General features: G+C 45.8%; 1 protein-coding gene across 1 annotated transcript in view; it reads left to right on the top strand.

The window, feature by feature from the left end:
• CHRD (chordin) overlaps positions 1 to 14,123 on the top strand; it is a 41,155-nt gene extending 27,032 nt beyond the window's left edge. Inside the window, exons 15-23 of the mRNA XM_086944440.1 lie at positions 1,876 to 1,989; positions 4,408 to 4,620; positions 5,329 to 5,422; positions 6,730 to 6,777; positions 7,489 to 7,592; positions 8,007 to 8,109; positions 9,857 to 10,011; positions 10,698 to 10,788; positions 11,467 to 14,123. Coding sequence (XP_086800566.1) covers positions 1,876 to 1,989; positions 4,408 to 4,620; positions 5,329 to 5,422; positions 6,730 to 6,777; positions 7,489 to 7,592; positions 8,007 to 8,109; positions 9,857 to 10,011; positions 10,698 to 10,788; positions 11,467 to 11,534 — 990 coding nt within the window. The 3' untranslated portion in view covers positions 11,535 to 14,123. The remainder of the gene's footprint in view (positions 1 to 1,875; positions 1,990 to 4,407; positions 4,621 to 5,328; positions 5,423 to 6,729; positions 6,778 to 7,488; positions 7,593 to 8,006; positions 8,110 to 9,856; positions 10,012 to 10,697; positions 10,789 to 11,466) is intronic.
• Positions 14,124 to 14,564: the final 441 nt, after the last annotated feature.

Below are 14,564 nucleotides of genomic sequence, written 5' to 3'. Positions count from 1 at the left end.
AGAGGGAATAAAGGGTAGTGGAGAGTTGGGTGGATGAGAGAGGAAAGCAGGGAAAGGGGTGGTGGAAGTTTCAAGGGGACGGGTGGGTTAGGGGGTGGGAGGGGGTTGAGAAAATGGGACCCGATTAGGCTGAAATGCCAAATTTCTCAAGCATGGCTGGTTGGGCTGTGACTGAGAGCTCTGGAGTTAAGACTCACGGGGCGATGCAGGTTTCTCACAGTGCCTATCAGTGGGGCGAAAATATCATAAAAACAATGTGAAAATGTACTTACCTAGGTTTCCTCCTGTTTTCTTCCTTCCTGAAGCGACGGCACCTCAAGGAGCCTCAGCCAACCGCATTCTCCAAATCCCGAAGCTGGACTCATGCTGCAGATGAGCAGCATGAGAGCTGCATCAGGATTGGCTGGGACGGGCACCCTCGACGCTCCAGCAGACACAGGGAGCCTGTGCCTGCTCTCCACCAAGCTGTCTGAGACAGCTAGGTGGAGAGGTTTACACTGCGCATGTCAGGCTGGCCGTCGCAAGGCATCCGGCCAAAGTGGCATGCGCAGCGTAAACTGGGGAGTGAGCATCACTCCCCTGCTGCCAGTCAGCTGCAATGCCCCGCCCCCAAACACTGCTCGGGCTGGGAGCAGTGACAAAAAAATGGTAATGAATTTTTTTGCCTTTTTGTTTTTCACCTTTGCGGCACTGGCCGCAGGGGTGCGACGCTCCTCCGCCCTATTTGGGGGGCCGCCACTGCAGTAGAACAAATAAGGGTGGAGATGAGATGGTAGTGAGACCAGGGAGATGGGAGAGAGGGACGAAGGGCAAGTAGACGGACGGACACCTGGAGGGAGGGAGGTGGGTGGAGGCAGAGATGGATGGAGGGGTTTTGGACGGAGGTGGAAAATGATGAAAAAATGAGAGAGAAGCAAAGAGAGTGGCGAAGAAACAAGGGGGGTGGAGGTGGAGAGGTAAGACCAGACCTAAAAAGAGGAGAGCAAAAAGTTAAAAGAACCAGTAGGAGGGTAAGGAAGACAAGAGATTCGGGAACAGTAGGATGAAAGGAGAGAGAGTGGGGGCAGATGAAATGAGGAGGGGTGGAGGATGAAACTAAAATAGGACAGGAGAGAGCGAAGGAAGTAACGTGCAAGACGGGTGTAGGGAAAGCAGGGAGGGGGTGTAGTGGAAAGAGTCGGAGAGGGCTTAGTACAGGGAGAAACAGCATGGAATGTACAGATATAAATTACAGTCAATTCTGACTTCTTAAATGCCTGTTTACATAATTCAAAACAAACTCTGGCAGGGCCTTGGAGGCCTGACGTGCCAATTAAAGTGAAAAGATGAAGGGGAAAGATATGGAGGAAGAAGAGAAACATGAGGAAAACAGGAGGAGAGGGGAAGAGAAAAGAGAGAAAGATGCATGTAGGGATTGAGGGAGAGAGAAAACGAAAGGGAAATGAAACAGAGAGATAGATGCAGCAGAAAAAAGAAAGAAGAGGGGCAAAGAGTAACATAACAGGATGGGAGAGTGATGAAGTAAAGGGGGAAAAGAGGGTAGGCGAAGGGGAGAATAAGAGTGAAAGAATGGGAGCAAAGGGTAGGTAGCCATAGAGAGAAAAAAGACACATCTAAATTTAAAAAAAGGTAGAATAGCAAGAGAAGGGAACTCAGGTCAGGGGAGACCTGGAGGCAAATGAGAAAGAAACAAACAGTAAGGACAATGGATGGTCGTAGACACGAGAGGCCATGTGGGAAATTATCTGGATAGAGCACGGGTGAATGAAGGACCCTGAGAGCAGGGCAGGTCCTCGAGAGCGGCGTAGGGCTCTCTGAGCAGTGGGAGGTATTGGAGATAAACCATGCACTCATTCCTCGCCTTCATTTTCGCAGACTCAAGGCATCGTGAAGGACCTGGACAAAGACCTCCTGACTCACCTGGCCAAGGGCTCCGCCTTCATCCAAGTCAGCACCAAAGTGAACCCCCTGGGCGAGATCCGAGGCAGGGTGAGTACCACACATCTACCCTCTGGGGTTGTAAGCTGGGCTTCCCTGATCCCCAGGGACCTCAGAGGCTGACGGACACCAAGACGCACATGGGCTTTGGTAACTGAGGCCCCAGGCTGTTCACGTAATGTGTTTTTTTGCTGTGTTCCAGGAAAGCAGACTCTAGGGGGCCCATAAGGGCAATACAAATGCATGGCAAGTTTTGGTAGCCCACCCTGTTGCATACCTCGTGCTAATACTTACCTTGTCTCCCAAGAAAAGATTGAAGTTTGTAGACTTTAAATAGCGAGACTTATCACCCGATAAGGTATCCAGGCATTGTCCATGGGCACAGGGAGATCAAGTGATTTTTTCAGAATCACAGGATGTTGCACCAATGCTGAGACTCAAACCCAGATCCCCAACTCCTGAGCCGGCAGCTCTTGCCGCTGCGCCACATTCTCTCCCCTAAATGGACCTCAAAAATAAGCCATTATAAACTCTGGATGTATAAACACCTTCGTTGTGGCTGCTCAGCGAATTGACCAATGCAGGGATTGCTTCATGGCCACCTCCTCTGCTTTGGGTGGTCACCTGGGCCACTCGCTCGGCCTGACATGACTCTGTGGACTCCCCCCACATCTGCTAATGCTTCCTCCCCTCCTAAGCAGCGATTGTTGCTCATGCACTGGTCCACTCAAGCGTGATAAAGGGAATATTCTGTTGGCCAGATACCAGCACACGAAGCACAAAATCTTCAAGGGTCCCAGGTTGCAGATGTAGGCTTGATATACGGTCTGTCACATATTCACTAACTGCATTTCAAAGGAATTTATATCTGCTAGCACCTGGAATTAAAATCACATATAAAGTCTTGGGTTTGACCTCTAAATGCCTGAAAGGCAAAACCCCTTTTTGCTTGGCCAACTGAGCTGGTCTACATTAGCCAACGCATATATTGTATTCCGCGGACCAGAAATGGCGAGCTGTTCCTAAAGCAAAACAAGATTTTCTGTCCACCCTCAGTGCTTAGAGAAGGTCTTTCCCATCCACATTTAACCAGCACCATCATTTTTGAATTATCACAAGCTTAGGAAAACGTATGAATTTATCTGACCTATCCCGCAACCAATCATCGAATGCGAAGTTGTACTTTTTGGGAAACGTTGAGTGGAGATTTATTTCCAGTTTTCATGCACAAGTTTTAAAATAAGGACTGCATCCAACCATTGAGGTATGTAGATGTGTTCTTCAAAGCGCTCTTGTCGGCGAGCATGATAACTCCTTACATATTCCACTGTGGGGGTTGTCATTTCTTGGCCTGCAGCATTCTCAGCCATTTTCTCTCTTCTCCTGGATCTTTCCGGACCTCAACCCCTGAGATGGACAAAGTGCTCCAGATCGGATATTACTAATGACTTGGACAAGATTCAAAGCCACAACATCCCTGCTGGCTCTCGATGTACACAAGCACCTACCTGCCTTTCGCTGCTGGCGCATTCTACTATTTATTACTCGTTAATGATTTTTAGGCAGAATTTCAAGTGAGGAAATGATTTTTGCAAGAACCTCAAGTAGAAGGCATCTGTCGCGTCCTCTTCCAACCATGCATCATGCCTCTTCCTTGCTGCAGATCTTGGTATTTTCTGCAGACAGGCAACTCCTGCCTTGCAGCACTTCCTCAATCTCACTTGCGAGGACACTCAGTGAGTCCCAGCCCAAAAAAGAAGTGTCTTGAGCCCCGCTTGTCACTGACCGTCCATCCGAGCAGACTACATTCACTGCAATTCTTTGGCGAATGAGTTATTAACATATTTAGGACCTCAAAAGCCTGTCCCAAGGCTGCTCATATCTTTCACGAGCCCTTTTGTAGAGCATAATGGGAGACCTCACTCAAAGCAAATGAGATCTGTACCTGCCTCCCTGATTTAACTCTCTGCCCTCAGAAAATATGGACATTTGTTTGACCTCACCTGGACCCTTGGGATCAATGTTTGACTCAGATTCCTCCTAGGGGAAGATGGAGCTGTGATGTCATAAAGGGTGTTGTGGTGTCATTAAGGGTGCTGTGATGCCATTAAGGGTGCCATGATGTCTTTAAGGGTGTTGTGATGCCACAAAGGGCTTTGTGATGTCATTAAGGGTGCTGTGAAGTAATTAAGGGTGTTGTGATGCCACAAAGGGTGTTGTGATGTCATTAAGGGTGTTGTGATGCCATTAAGGGCGTTGAGATGCCATTAAGGGTGTTGTGATGTCATTAAGGGTGTTGTGATGTCATTATGGGTGACTTGAATTTTCCTAGAGTGCGTTGTGATTCTAAGTGTAAACTGATGCCCCATAACGCTGAGCTGTGTCACCTTCAGGTTCCTCCATTTTGAATTTCCCTCTCTGATCACCCATGTTGCCGCCATGTTCTCACCTTCTCGCCTTGGCTTTCAGGTGCACATTCCCAACACCTGCGAGTCCGGCCGCCTGGCTGTGCCTCCCGGGGACCCCGAATATGAGCCCGAAGTTCTGGATGATGGGAAGCAAAGGGACCCCGAGGATCTGAAGAAGGACCCCAACTCCTGTTTCTTCGAAGGCCAGACTAGGGCCCACGGATCTCGATGGGCCCCCGAATATGACAGGAAGTGCTCAATGTGCAGCTGCCAGGTAAGCGCGTGACCTGCTAGGAGACCATCTCAGTCCAGGGCCCCAAATGTATTCAAGGGGCCCTTGTTCTATTGACTGCTGTAACATACACACACATGTATGCAGATAATAGTGTGTGGCTGTGCAGCGTTTGTGCCGCATACTTGGTGCAGAAATGCATTTAGCCACATGCTCTACACCACATAATTAAACAATGTAACATATACTGGTGGTGAAACGCAGGGCGCGAGAGACCAGAAAGAAGTGTCTGTTAATGCGAGGGAATGGAATTTTAACTAATAATTTTCTCTCTTCCATCCTTTTCACCATCCCTTCTTTCTTTCCACTGATCCACACCTTTCATTTTCATTTCTTCTCTGTTCCTCCTACTTCATCCTTTGCCCCCTTTTTTTCTGCTCTTTAACTTGCTGCTCTTTCACTGTTGCATTTTTCCTTCTTCTTCACCCAACCACATTTTTCCTCTCTAATCCCATGTTTCTTCTTTCATTCTATCTTTCGATGCATTCCTATTTCATGAACACCCACCCCCCCACTTCCTCTCGCTCTCTCTTTGTCCCTCTCTCTCGTGTTTTCTCTCCATGTGTCTCTGCCTCTCTCCTCTCTCTCCCTCTCTCTTTCCTCTCTCTCTCTCTCCCTCTCTCTCTCTCTCTCTCTCTCTCTCATTCTCTCCCTCCCTCCCATGCCATCCCTCCCTTGTTCCTCTTACAGAAACGGACTGTGATTTGCGACCCCATCATCTGCCAGCCCCTGAACTGCACCCATGTGGTCCAACCTGAAGGTCGCTGCTGTCCAGTCTGTGAAGGTAAGGCCACTCTTGCAGGTCAGAGGTCGCGAAAGGGGTGAATTCTCAATAGACTGAACCCAGGGGACTTCCAGAATAGTGCAGTGGGCTGGGTGTGCCACACGTGAGGTCTGATGTTACTGTTAGAAATGGGAAGGTCGGAGTGAGATTTTCTAGCGAAAATGAAGGGGGAAGACACGAAGAACCTGAAAAGCGGGAGTCCTCCGAGAGGAAAATATAGGGAAGCCAGATAAAGTTAAATAAGGACTTTCTGTAGAAAGTGCACAGAAATGCACAGGAATCCACTCTGCCATTCCTGAAGGTTCATGTGATCTTTGTTCTTCTGTATGAAGTGATACTTTTACATTTGGTCTATTAGATGCTTGTTCCCCTGGGTGATAGGCACAGGTTCTCTAGGCTGTGCGATGACCTTCTTTCAACGACAAATTCTCCTGACTTACGCAGGGATTGTTCTGTTGGATAATTGAATGTTTGGGATCACGAATTAAGGGATTCCAATGATTAATTGAGAATTCAATTTTGTCCTCCTGCCGTAACTTCAGAGCGCCCGTCCATTTCCCCTATCTCCTGGAGTTATTGGGGCCTTGGCTTGTGTTGTCATCTGACCCTGCATCATAATGTCCATCTTCCGGTCATTGTCTGGGATCCTGATTTAGGTGGTACTTGTTCACCTGGTTTACTATGTGCTTTTTTTACCTGCTCCTTGGAATCCTGGTCTTCGAGTTGCTTTAGGTCAAGGCTACATCATGCCTGTTCACCTTCTTTCTGGGTGGAGAAGTGTGGCTGAATGGTTAGAGCGGCAGACCCTGTTACAGAGGTCTGGCCTGGGACCAGGGTTCAATTCCCGCCTCGGCGGGTCTTGGGCTCAATTTCCTCGGACCTGATAATTCTCGCCTCGGTGCCTAGTCTAATCATGGGTCCCACTCTGTGACTCTGGGCAATAGCTTGCCTAATCTCCACAGTGGCCCCAACAGCGCTGGGATGCCTGGCTTCACCTTGGGTGTGCCCAGGAGCGAACATTTCACAGGGAAAAGCCAGGAAGGGTTCCACAGCGGTATGCGTACAGCACCAGCAAACCCCAGTTGGGGTATAAGTGTGCTTTACAAGTACAAATTCATTAATTTCTTGCTTTCCTGGAGAATGGGGGATATAGGACCACCTCTTACAGGATGCTAATTGCCATAGGCAAAGTGGTGCTTGTTCATCTCCCATCACCCTGGGCAATTTCCCCTCATGCTTCACCATCCCATCTTTTGTCTGGTGATTGATATTCCTTTCCTGACAGTCTCCTTCTCTCTCCTCCTCAGAGAAAAAAGAACTGAAGAAGGTGGAGAAACCAACATTGACGAATGAGGGTAAGCACTGTTCAAATTATGTCAATCAACCAATCAGAAATTTGTAGGTTTGCAAATCCAAATTTTCTTTTCAAACCTACACGTAGGAGGTCTGACATGTCTTGACAATATTCAGGAAACTTTTACCGTATTTTTGTTTTGGTCACGTCATTAATTTGCAATCGGGTACCTTGAGTCTGCCTCACACTACATTCTTCTTCCAATACCATGAGTGTGGTCAGCTTCAGAACCCTTCTCCAAAATTAGGAACCTGGTCAAACCAGTTTATTTTACTAAACTTAAGTTCATGATTATCTACAAACCCCTTTCTCATTATCATGAGCCTGGTCCACCCTAGCTTTGCTACTTGAATATCATGTGCCTTGTCATCTCCTGGGTGATGGGTTCAAAAGCATTTCCAGGTGATATCCCAATTTAAGGAATTGTTTTCTCCCTGGGTAAGCAGTGACCATTGTCGTATAGCACACAAAGAAGTGAACAATCTAAAGGCACCACTCCTTAGAGTTTCCTGTGTTAGATTGTCCTTACGATTGCCTCTATGGCTTTATAGCAGCACACTTTAAAAAAACTCTTTTAACAGCATTAGAAATAATACTATATAGACTTCTATAATCTTGATAAAGTTGTGATAATGATATTGACAATACTAATGTAATATTGTGAATTCTCATTCAGTAAATGAGTAATATTTCGCCTTTGCTTTCATTTCAGGATGCTACTTTGATGGAGACAAGAGCTGGCGGCCAGCTGGCACCCGCTGGCACCCAGTGGTACCACCTTTTGGACTAATTAAATGTGCCATATGTACTTGCAAGGTAAGAAACGTGTAACAACCCAAAATTGCCCTATGTTCATATTGATGTCCTGCAAGTAAGTCAAATTATCATTGGGTCTGTCGCCTCTATTGGCCCGACAGAAAAACGTTAACTTCAAAGAGACCCCCTCACGATCCCTAAGACCCTCTAAAAAGTGTACCTAAGAGGTATATAGTTACCCTTGCTTACCCTTCTTCTTACATCTATATCTGCCAAGCCGTCCGTAGTTCAATTGCCCCAATGCAAATGACGTCCGCCTGTGGCATCCACCTGACGCATGCAGTGTACATTCCACCTGTAGAATGCTTTCTGCACCTCACTCCCTGTGACTTACTACCCATGGCACACTCTCTGTACACACCCTTCTTGCTGTTGTTGACTCTTTCATGTAATTATGTCTTTGTTTTTCCCTAGGGATCTACCGGTGAAGTCCACTGTGAAAAAGTGCAATGTCCGCGTCTCACCTGTGCCAACCCTGTGCGTGCTGCCCCCTCCGACTGCTGCAAGAAATGTCCAGGTGGGTATGGCCAGACTGGGAACTCAAAGTAGCCCAGGCAAAATTGTCAGACCAGCCCAGAGGGTGGAAGTATGAATCACTGCTGCTTTTGTTACTGGGGGTCGATATTGCAAACAAAACCGATCCCCAAAGCTCCGAAACCTTCCAGCCTCTCGGGGTAACGCCCGATACCCGCTACCGTCAGTCCGGCCCTGCACAGGACTAATGCACCCAGTGTTCTCCACTCTGCAGAACCTCCTGCTGTTCTAGTCTCTAGTCCATTGACAGCTTTACTCAGGGTCCTCAATCCTGACCCGCAGTGCCCCCTGTTGGTGTGGTACTAGAATATCATCTGACATAAATATTGTCTGCTAAATATCGTCTACAAAATTATTGCCCAATCGAAGATAATATTAGAAAATGTGCATCCAAATTTATGGCATTTGCATTCCTTACAAGCACAATAAGAAAAGCCTTAATGTCACGTCTGTTCCATTTCATGCCAGTTGCATGCGACAATACTTTTGCAAATTATATTCATGACATCATATTTATGCCAGACTCTTTCTATCTACAATATTCTGACAGACAACCCTCCCTGTTATTGTAATATTGCAGCCCGACAAGTCTCTACCAGGGCTCCTGGTACTAACTCATAGCAACCCCTGCGATTGTAAGACTTTCTTCGACGGACAGCTCTCCCACATCACATTATTTGTTTGTGATACCACTGCTTTCACTCTAGAGACTACCCGCTGAGCTCTATCACTGCCCTGTAATCATGCCTACACATTGTTCTTCGAAGACTGTTGTCCATGCACTAAATCTACAGCTATTCCAATACTAAGGCATACATGCAGCCCTATGAATGATCTTTAATTGGGACGTAAATCATTAAGGGACACATGTACAAAGCTTTTTTGAGGTCGCAAATGGGCCGATTCACAGAATCGGGCCGCTTGCGACCTTAAAAAAGCATTTTGTAATGTACAAAGGTCCAATTTGCGATTCGGTAACCTATTACCGAATCGCAAAGTGGGTTTGCGATTCAGTATTAGGAAGCCATGTGTTTAGGGCGTCCCTTCATACTACCGAATCGCACTGGTATATCTGAATATTTTGTGACCAAAATTCGGTCGCAAAAAAAAAATACTTTTTACCATCTTCAGATAGGTGGTATCTCATTCTCAAATGGGAAGGGGTTGCTAAGTGACCCCTTCACCTTCGAAAATGTTTGGAAAAACATGTTTTAAGAGCTGGCAGTGGTCCCATGGACCACAGCCTACTCGTAAAAAATGAAAAGAAAACTTTTCATTTTTCTTTTTAAAGCACATCCCATTATCCTTTAAGGAAAACGTGCTGCTTTTCCCCCAAAAAACAAATTGCTCTATTGAAAAGCAATCACAGACAGGTCAACATCCCTGTGATTTGTGTGATTCCCAATGGATCACAAACCAGGACCTACCTCATGAATATTAATGAGGTAGGTCTATTTGCGACTCACTGGGAAGCCTTAAATGTGTTAAACACACATGTGTGCGTTGCTGTTTGCAATGACCAAATAGCGAATTGCAAAAATTCGCTATTCGGCATTCGCAAACATTTTCCTTAGTACATCTGGCCCCAAGGGCTGTGAAGGTGCTGTTAATTGACACAAAGCTCTGCCAAATGGGCCTGAATCCTGACTAGCAGCATCCACTGATATTCCTGTACTACAGGTCGTTCATCCTGCATCAATACTTACCTTACTGTTTTCTAATTCTTCTAGTGGTCGAGAAGAGCCCATTTGAAGTGACTGACATGATGCAGTCAGATGGGCCCCGGGCCTGCAAGTTTGGAAGGCACTGGTACCCCAACAACGAAAGTTGGCACCCCACCGTGCCTCCCTTTGGGGAGATGAAGTGTATCACCTGCTGGTGTGTGGTAAGTATCTAGTTGTCGATTAGAGGGCTCCTGTGCCATAGAATTAAGTGACCTTGTGATGGGAATGGTTCAATCCCGGGCGTTCACGGATTCATTAACAATATGGTAGCACTCACCCCAAAGTTTCATTGTTGTAATGGGGTCTTTTGACAATGAAATTCTAGTTCACTCCAAACAGTCCCTTTAAATTTGTTGGACTAAAATATAACTTTGAGAAGCACAGGAAGAAATGGTGAATTGCAGGCCAGGTTTGGTGCCTCAGTGGACTATCCTGTGTTTAACTTCATGGTTACCCGTGGAAATCCCAGCTGGGCACTCTACATTTCATCCTAATGAGGTTAATAAAATGAGTACAATTGAGTTGGGTAAAAATAAATGTTTTTATTCAGTTTCAAGATGCCCTAAGGGGTTCAAATGTGCTTTATGTTTTGTTATTCGACTAAAGATCAAGGTAAACTAATATCCGGAGCCTCCAAACAAAAATCAATAAGTTCAAATAAAGAGTCATTAGGAAGGTTCAGTTTGAAATACTTCATAAATGTTAGTGTATTAATGTACTATTTTAGCTCATCTCACCTTGTCCCCGTTTTCTCTCCTCCATCGCCTGCTATCGCCTTTCCTTCCCATATTCTTCTCTTTGTGCTTTCCTTCTCTACCTCTCTTCCCCACTCTCTTCCTCCCTGTAGAATGGAGTACCTCAGTGCAAACGCCAGGAGTGCACTGCGACGTCCTGCAGTAGTAACAAGCGTGAGAACAGGTGCTGCTCTAAGTGCAGAGGTCAGTATGTTCATGTCAGTCTATCTATCGCTCTCTCTCTCTATCGCTCTCTCTCTCTATATATAATATATATGTACATATTTACATATATATGCATTCAGCCTCATGATATTTGCATTCCTTACAATAGCAAATGACTTAATGCCATGTCCATTTCATGTCATACCCATTTCTTGTTGTCCATTCCATGTCACACCCATTTCAAGTCATGCCCATTTCTTGTTGTCCATTCCATGTAATGCCCATTTTTTGTTGTCCATTCCATGTCATGCTCATTTCTTGTTGTCTATTCAATGTCATGCTCATTTCTTGTTGTCTATTCTATGTCATGTCCATTCCATGACATTAAACTTCACAGACTTATAGTACAATCCTGATCTCAGTAACATAGACAGCAGATACTTTGGGGTTTGAGTTGTGAATCCCCTGGTCCTTGTTCATTTGTGGCATTAGACGTGTAACTCCTATTTTTTTTTACACTTAGCTTCAGATGTTGTGTTTGGCATCTTATCTGCTCCGAATAGTGATAGTGTATTTCATGAGTCATTTGAGACGTGTGACAATTACATTATGCTTTAATGCTGCTTCATATGTCTCTTACAACTGCAAGTTTTCAATTGTGGCTTATTATGAGTAATATGTGTTTTACCAACGCGCCTTGTTGTCTACTTCCTACAGAAAGCTCATTGGATGATGAGGGTGATAAAGCCAGAGATGATGTCCGTAGACCCACCTGGAGCTCTTAGAGCTGAAAGTTGACGGAGAATGAGGATTGCTGCAAACAAGGGAGTCGAAGAAAGAATGAAAATCGGAAGCAAACACAACATTTGTTGCTTCTAAACCTGAGCCTGGAAACATATTGACGAGACACTGGACTCCTGAAACTTCCCACTTGAGGGAAACTGTGATGCAACACTGGACTCATGCGAGCACCCACCCCACGTGAGGAAGAGGTGGATAATGAGACGCCAGCTTCCTTTGAACCCACTTAAATGGATGAGGGAAGGAAGTGTGACAAGATTCTAGACTCATTCTAACTCTTTCTGATTGGAGGAGGACATAGGTGACAAGACACTGGATTCATATAAAGCTCCTCTGATTGGAGGATGAGCTATTTCAATATGATGAACTCCCTCTGAATTGAGAGAGTGAGGTGTTACAGAGTACTTTATCTTGTCTGAAGGAAAAGAGGTGCCCAGACAAAATGCTGGACTTCCTCAGAATGGAAGGTGGGTGATGTGGTTGTGTTTGTGGGTCTCAGCTCTGCACCCAGACTTGCCAAAGAAGTACTAGTAGTAAATGAGATATTCTTCTTTTGGACTGAATCGAGATGCATTAGGGGTTCATTGTCACATCATATCCCTGCTTCAAACTAAGGGCAAGTACTTGCTACCAGATGTAGCCTTATGTGAGCCTCAACTTCTGTGTGTAGGCTACTATCCCTCTGAACTTGCATCAAAAAGCCTCCATCGTGCTTAGGAAGAGACAACTAGTGCTTTGAATGATCCTTTCATACACGGATACCCTCACCCACCTCAGTATGGGCTATTTATGCCTATGATTGGACCAGTGTATGCTCAAGCAGGGATGCACAGCCAAGTTAAACGGCAGCCATAAGCAGCAGTCACCGGCCTCCTACGTTCAGGCTCTAGGAGTGATATCATTCTTACAAAGGGTGTTGAATTCTTCTAAAGAGTGATGCCTCTCTGTCTCCAGAGGTATCTGAAATTGCCCCTCACTCCACTGAGGCAGCTTGTTTTCTTCGTCTTAGCACACAGTTGCAACTGAAAGGTTTAGTTTAGAGGGTCCATCTCAGCAAAGAACTGCAAAAGGGCATGTTACATCATGGATATGGACTCGCCTGCATTCTCAGACTCACTTGCCCGCGGTTTGTCACCCACTTGCACACATATATGCTGATACATCGCTGTCTGTACAGAAAGAGGCCCATGCACACACTCCCTGTACCACTTAGACTTTTTATCTTGTGGCACTGGGGAAAGCTTTCACACAGTGGCCAAGGATGAAGGAAAAGCATGATACGCCTAGTGTACATGCGATGAGACGTAAGCAGATGCACACAGAATTCTATAGAGACTGTCCATAAAGCAAGGAACCCTGATGCATCTTCAACAACCAACGCATAAAGGGGCACGTTTGTAATGCCATGCACATCAAACAAAGGGATGTAGGCTGGATCCTACCTTATTTCATACTGAGAGAGGCAAAAAATGTGGTGAGGCTGTGTGGACCAATCCCAACAAATGTCTTAAGGCCGCCTTGTAAATATTGTAAATTGTTGTTTTTATTTTTTTATTTTTGTCTTGTTTATTTATCACGTCTGCGTGCTTGGGAAAAACTTTCACCTGCAAAGATTCTGTCTCTGAGGTGAGGAAGGCGCCTTCGCGTCTGCAGAGTTGGACTCACAAAGTTCTGAGACTTTTTCTCTAATGTAAATGTCCCATCAGTGATGGATGTTAACACACATGTAAAGGGCTCATCAGTTCATGTTGACTGTGCACATTGATTCGTCCCATGAGTGACAGGGTAATATCTGACATACAAGTAAAAAGCTGTTAGTGAGAAGCGATTGCCTATTGTTGAAGATTCCACCAGCGATGGGCAGTCCACCACATGAAAATATTCCAAGACGAAGAGTGGTGAGAGAGATAGATTTCACCAGGAACTGACAATCCCCTCCTTATGCAGATCACAAGTGTAAGGCTTGGACAGAAACAGATGAATTCTTTACCAGTGACAGACAAACCCGTCCATGCACATTTTGCACAAGTAAGGAGTCCCCAAAAGTGAAAACTCTAGCATTGATGGTCAATCCCCTCCATGCGGGAATTCTAAAAGTGTTCGGGATGGTTGGGGGCATTTATGACCCCACCAGTGAAGGACAGACCAACGTCTGTAGAGAGTACATCAGCAAGTGGTGATTACACATGAAGAAACTCCATAGGTGAGGGACCATCCCCTCCTGTCAGACACCCCACCAGTGATGGTCTGATACACATCCATAAAGTGCACTCTCACACATATGACACCTCCAGTTACTTGAGGCAGGATCTCACGCGACCAAGTCAATTTTCCATTATGCAGGAACCTGATCTTTAGGAGCAGGGATTCCTTCAGTGAGTGACTTCCCCAATGACTTCTTTTGGAGATAAGCTGCCTCCAACCCATCAGTAGAATGTCCCTGCTACATTGAATGGATGATCGCGTGGGTGCATAGACTTATCAATGAGACAAGGGGGTGCTTCTGTCTGTAAAGATGTTGCTACTGTTTATTATGTATTTATTAAATGTGAAATAAAACAGAATGAAATGCTAGTGAGTGTCAATGTCATCACTTCGAAAGCGGCGGGCCGCAGAGGTCCCCTCTGCAAGGTTTTATCAGCCACCAGAGTTTTTAACTCAAACCCAGTCTTGTATATGATCGAGCCCATCGGCATGAGTGGGTGACCCAGAAATTCTTCACCATCCTGACTGAGTACCCTAGAGATTCAGAGTCCAGCATGAGTTACGCTTCCTTCCCCTTCTATCCAGATGGCTTGTGGTCCAGGCACTAATTCTCTCTTGGCTTGACTATGGGAATTTGCTCTATTTGGGAACGCCTAAATCCGTAACTAAGAAACTTCAAGTTGTGCAGAAAGCGGCTGTCTGCATCCTGCTCAATGTCTCTAGACATAAATTAGCCCGGTAGGCTTTGGTCACTCTCCATTGGCTGCCGGTAGATCAGAGGGTGAAATTCAAAGCTTTATGCAAAGCAC

Source organism: Lissotriton vulgaris, chromosome 11, assembly GCF_964263255.1.
Source record: "Lissotriton vulgaris chromosome 11, aLisVul1.2, whole genome shotgun sequence".
Classification (NCBI taxonomy): Eukaryota; Metazoa; Chordata; class Amphibia; order Caudata; family Salamandridae; genus Lissotriton; species Lissotriton vulgaris.
This window is presented reverse-complemented; position numbering and strand designations above follow the sequence as displayed.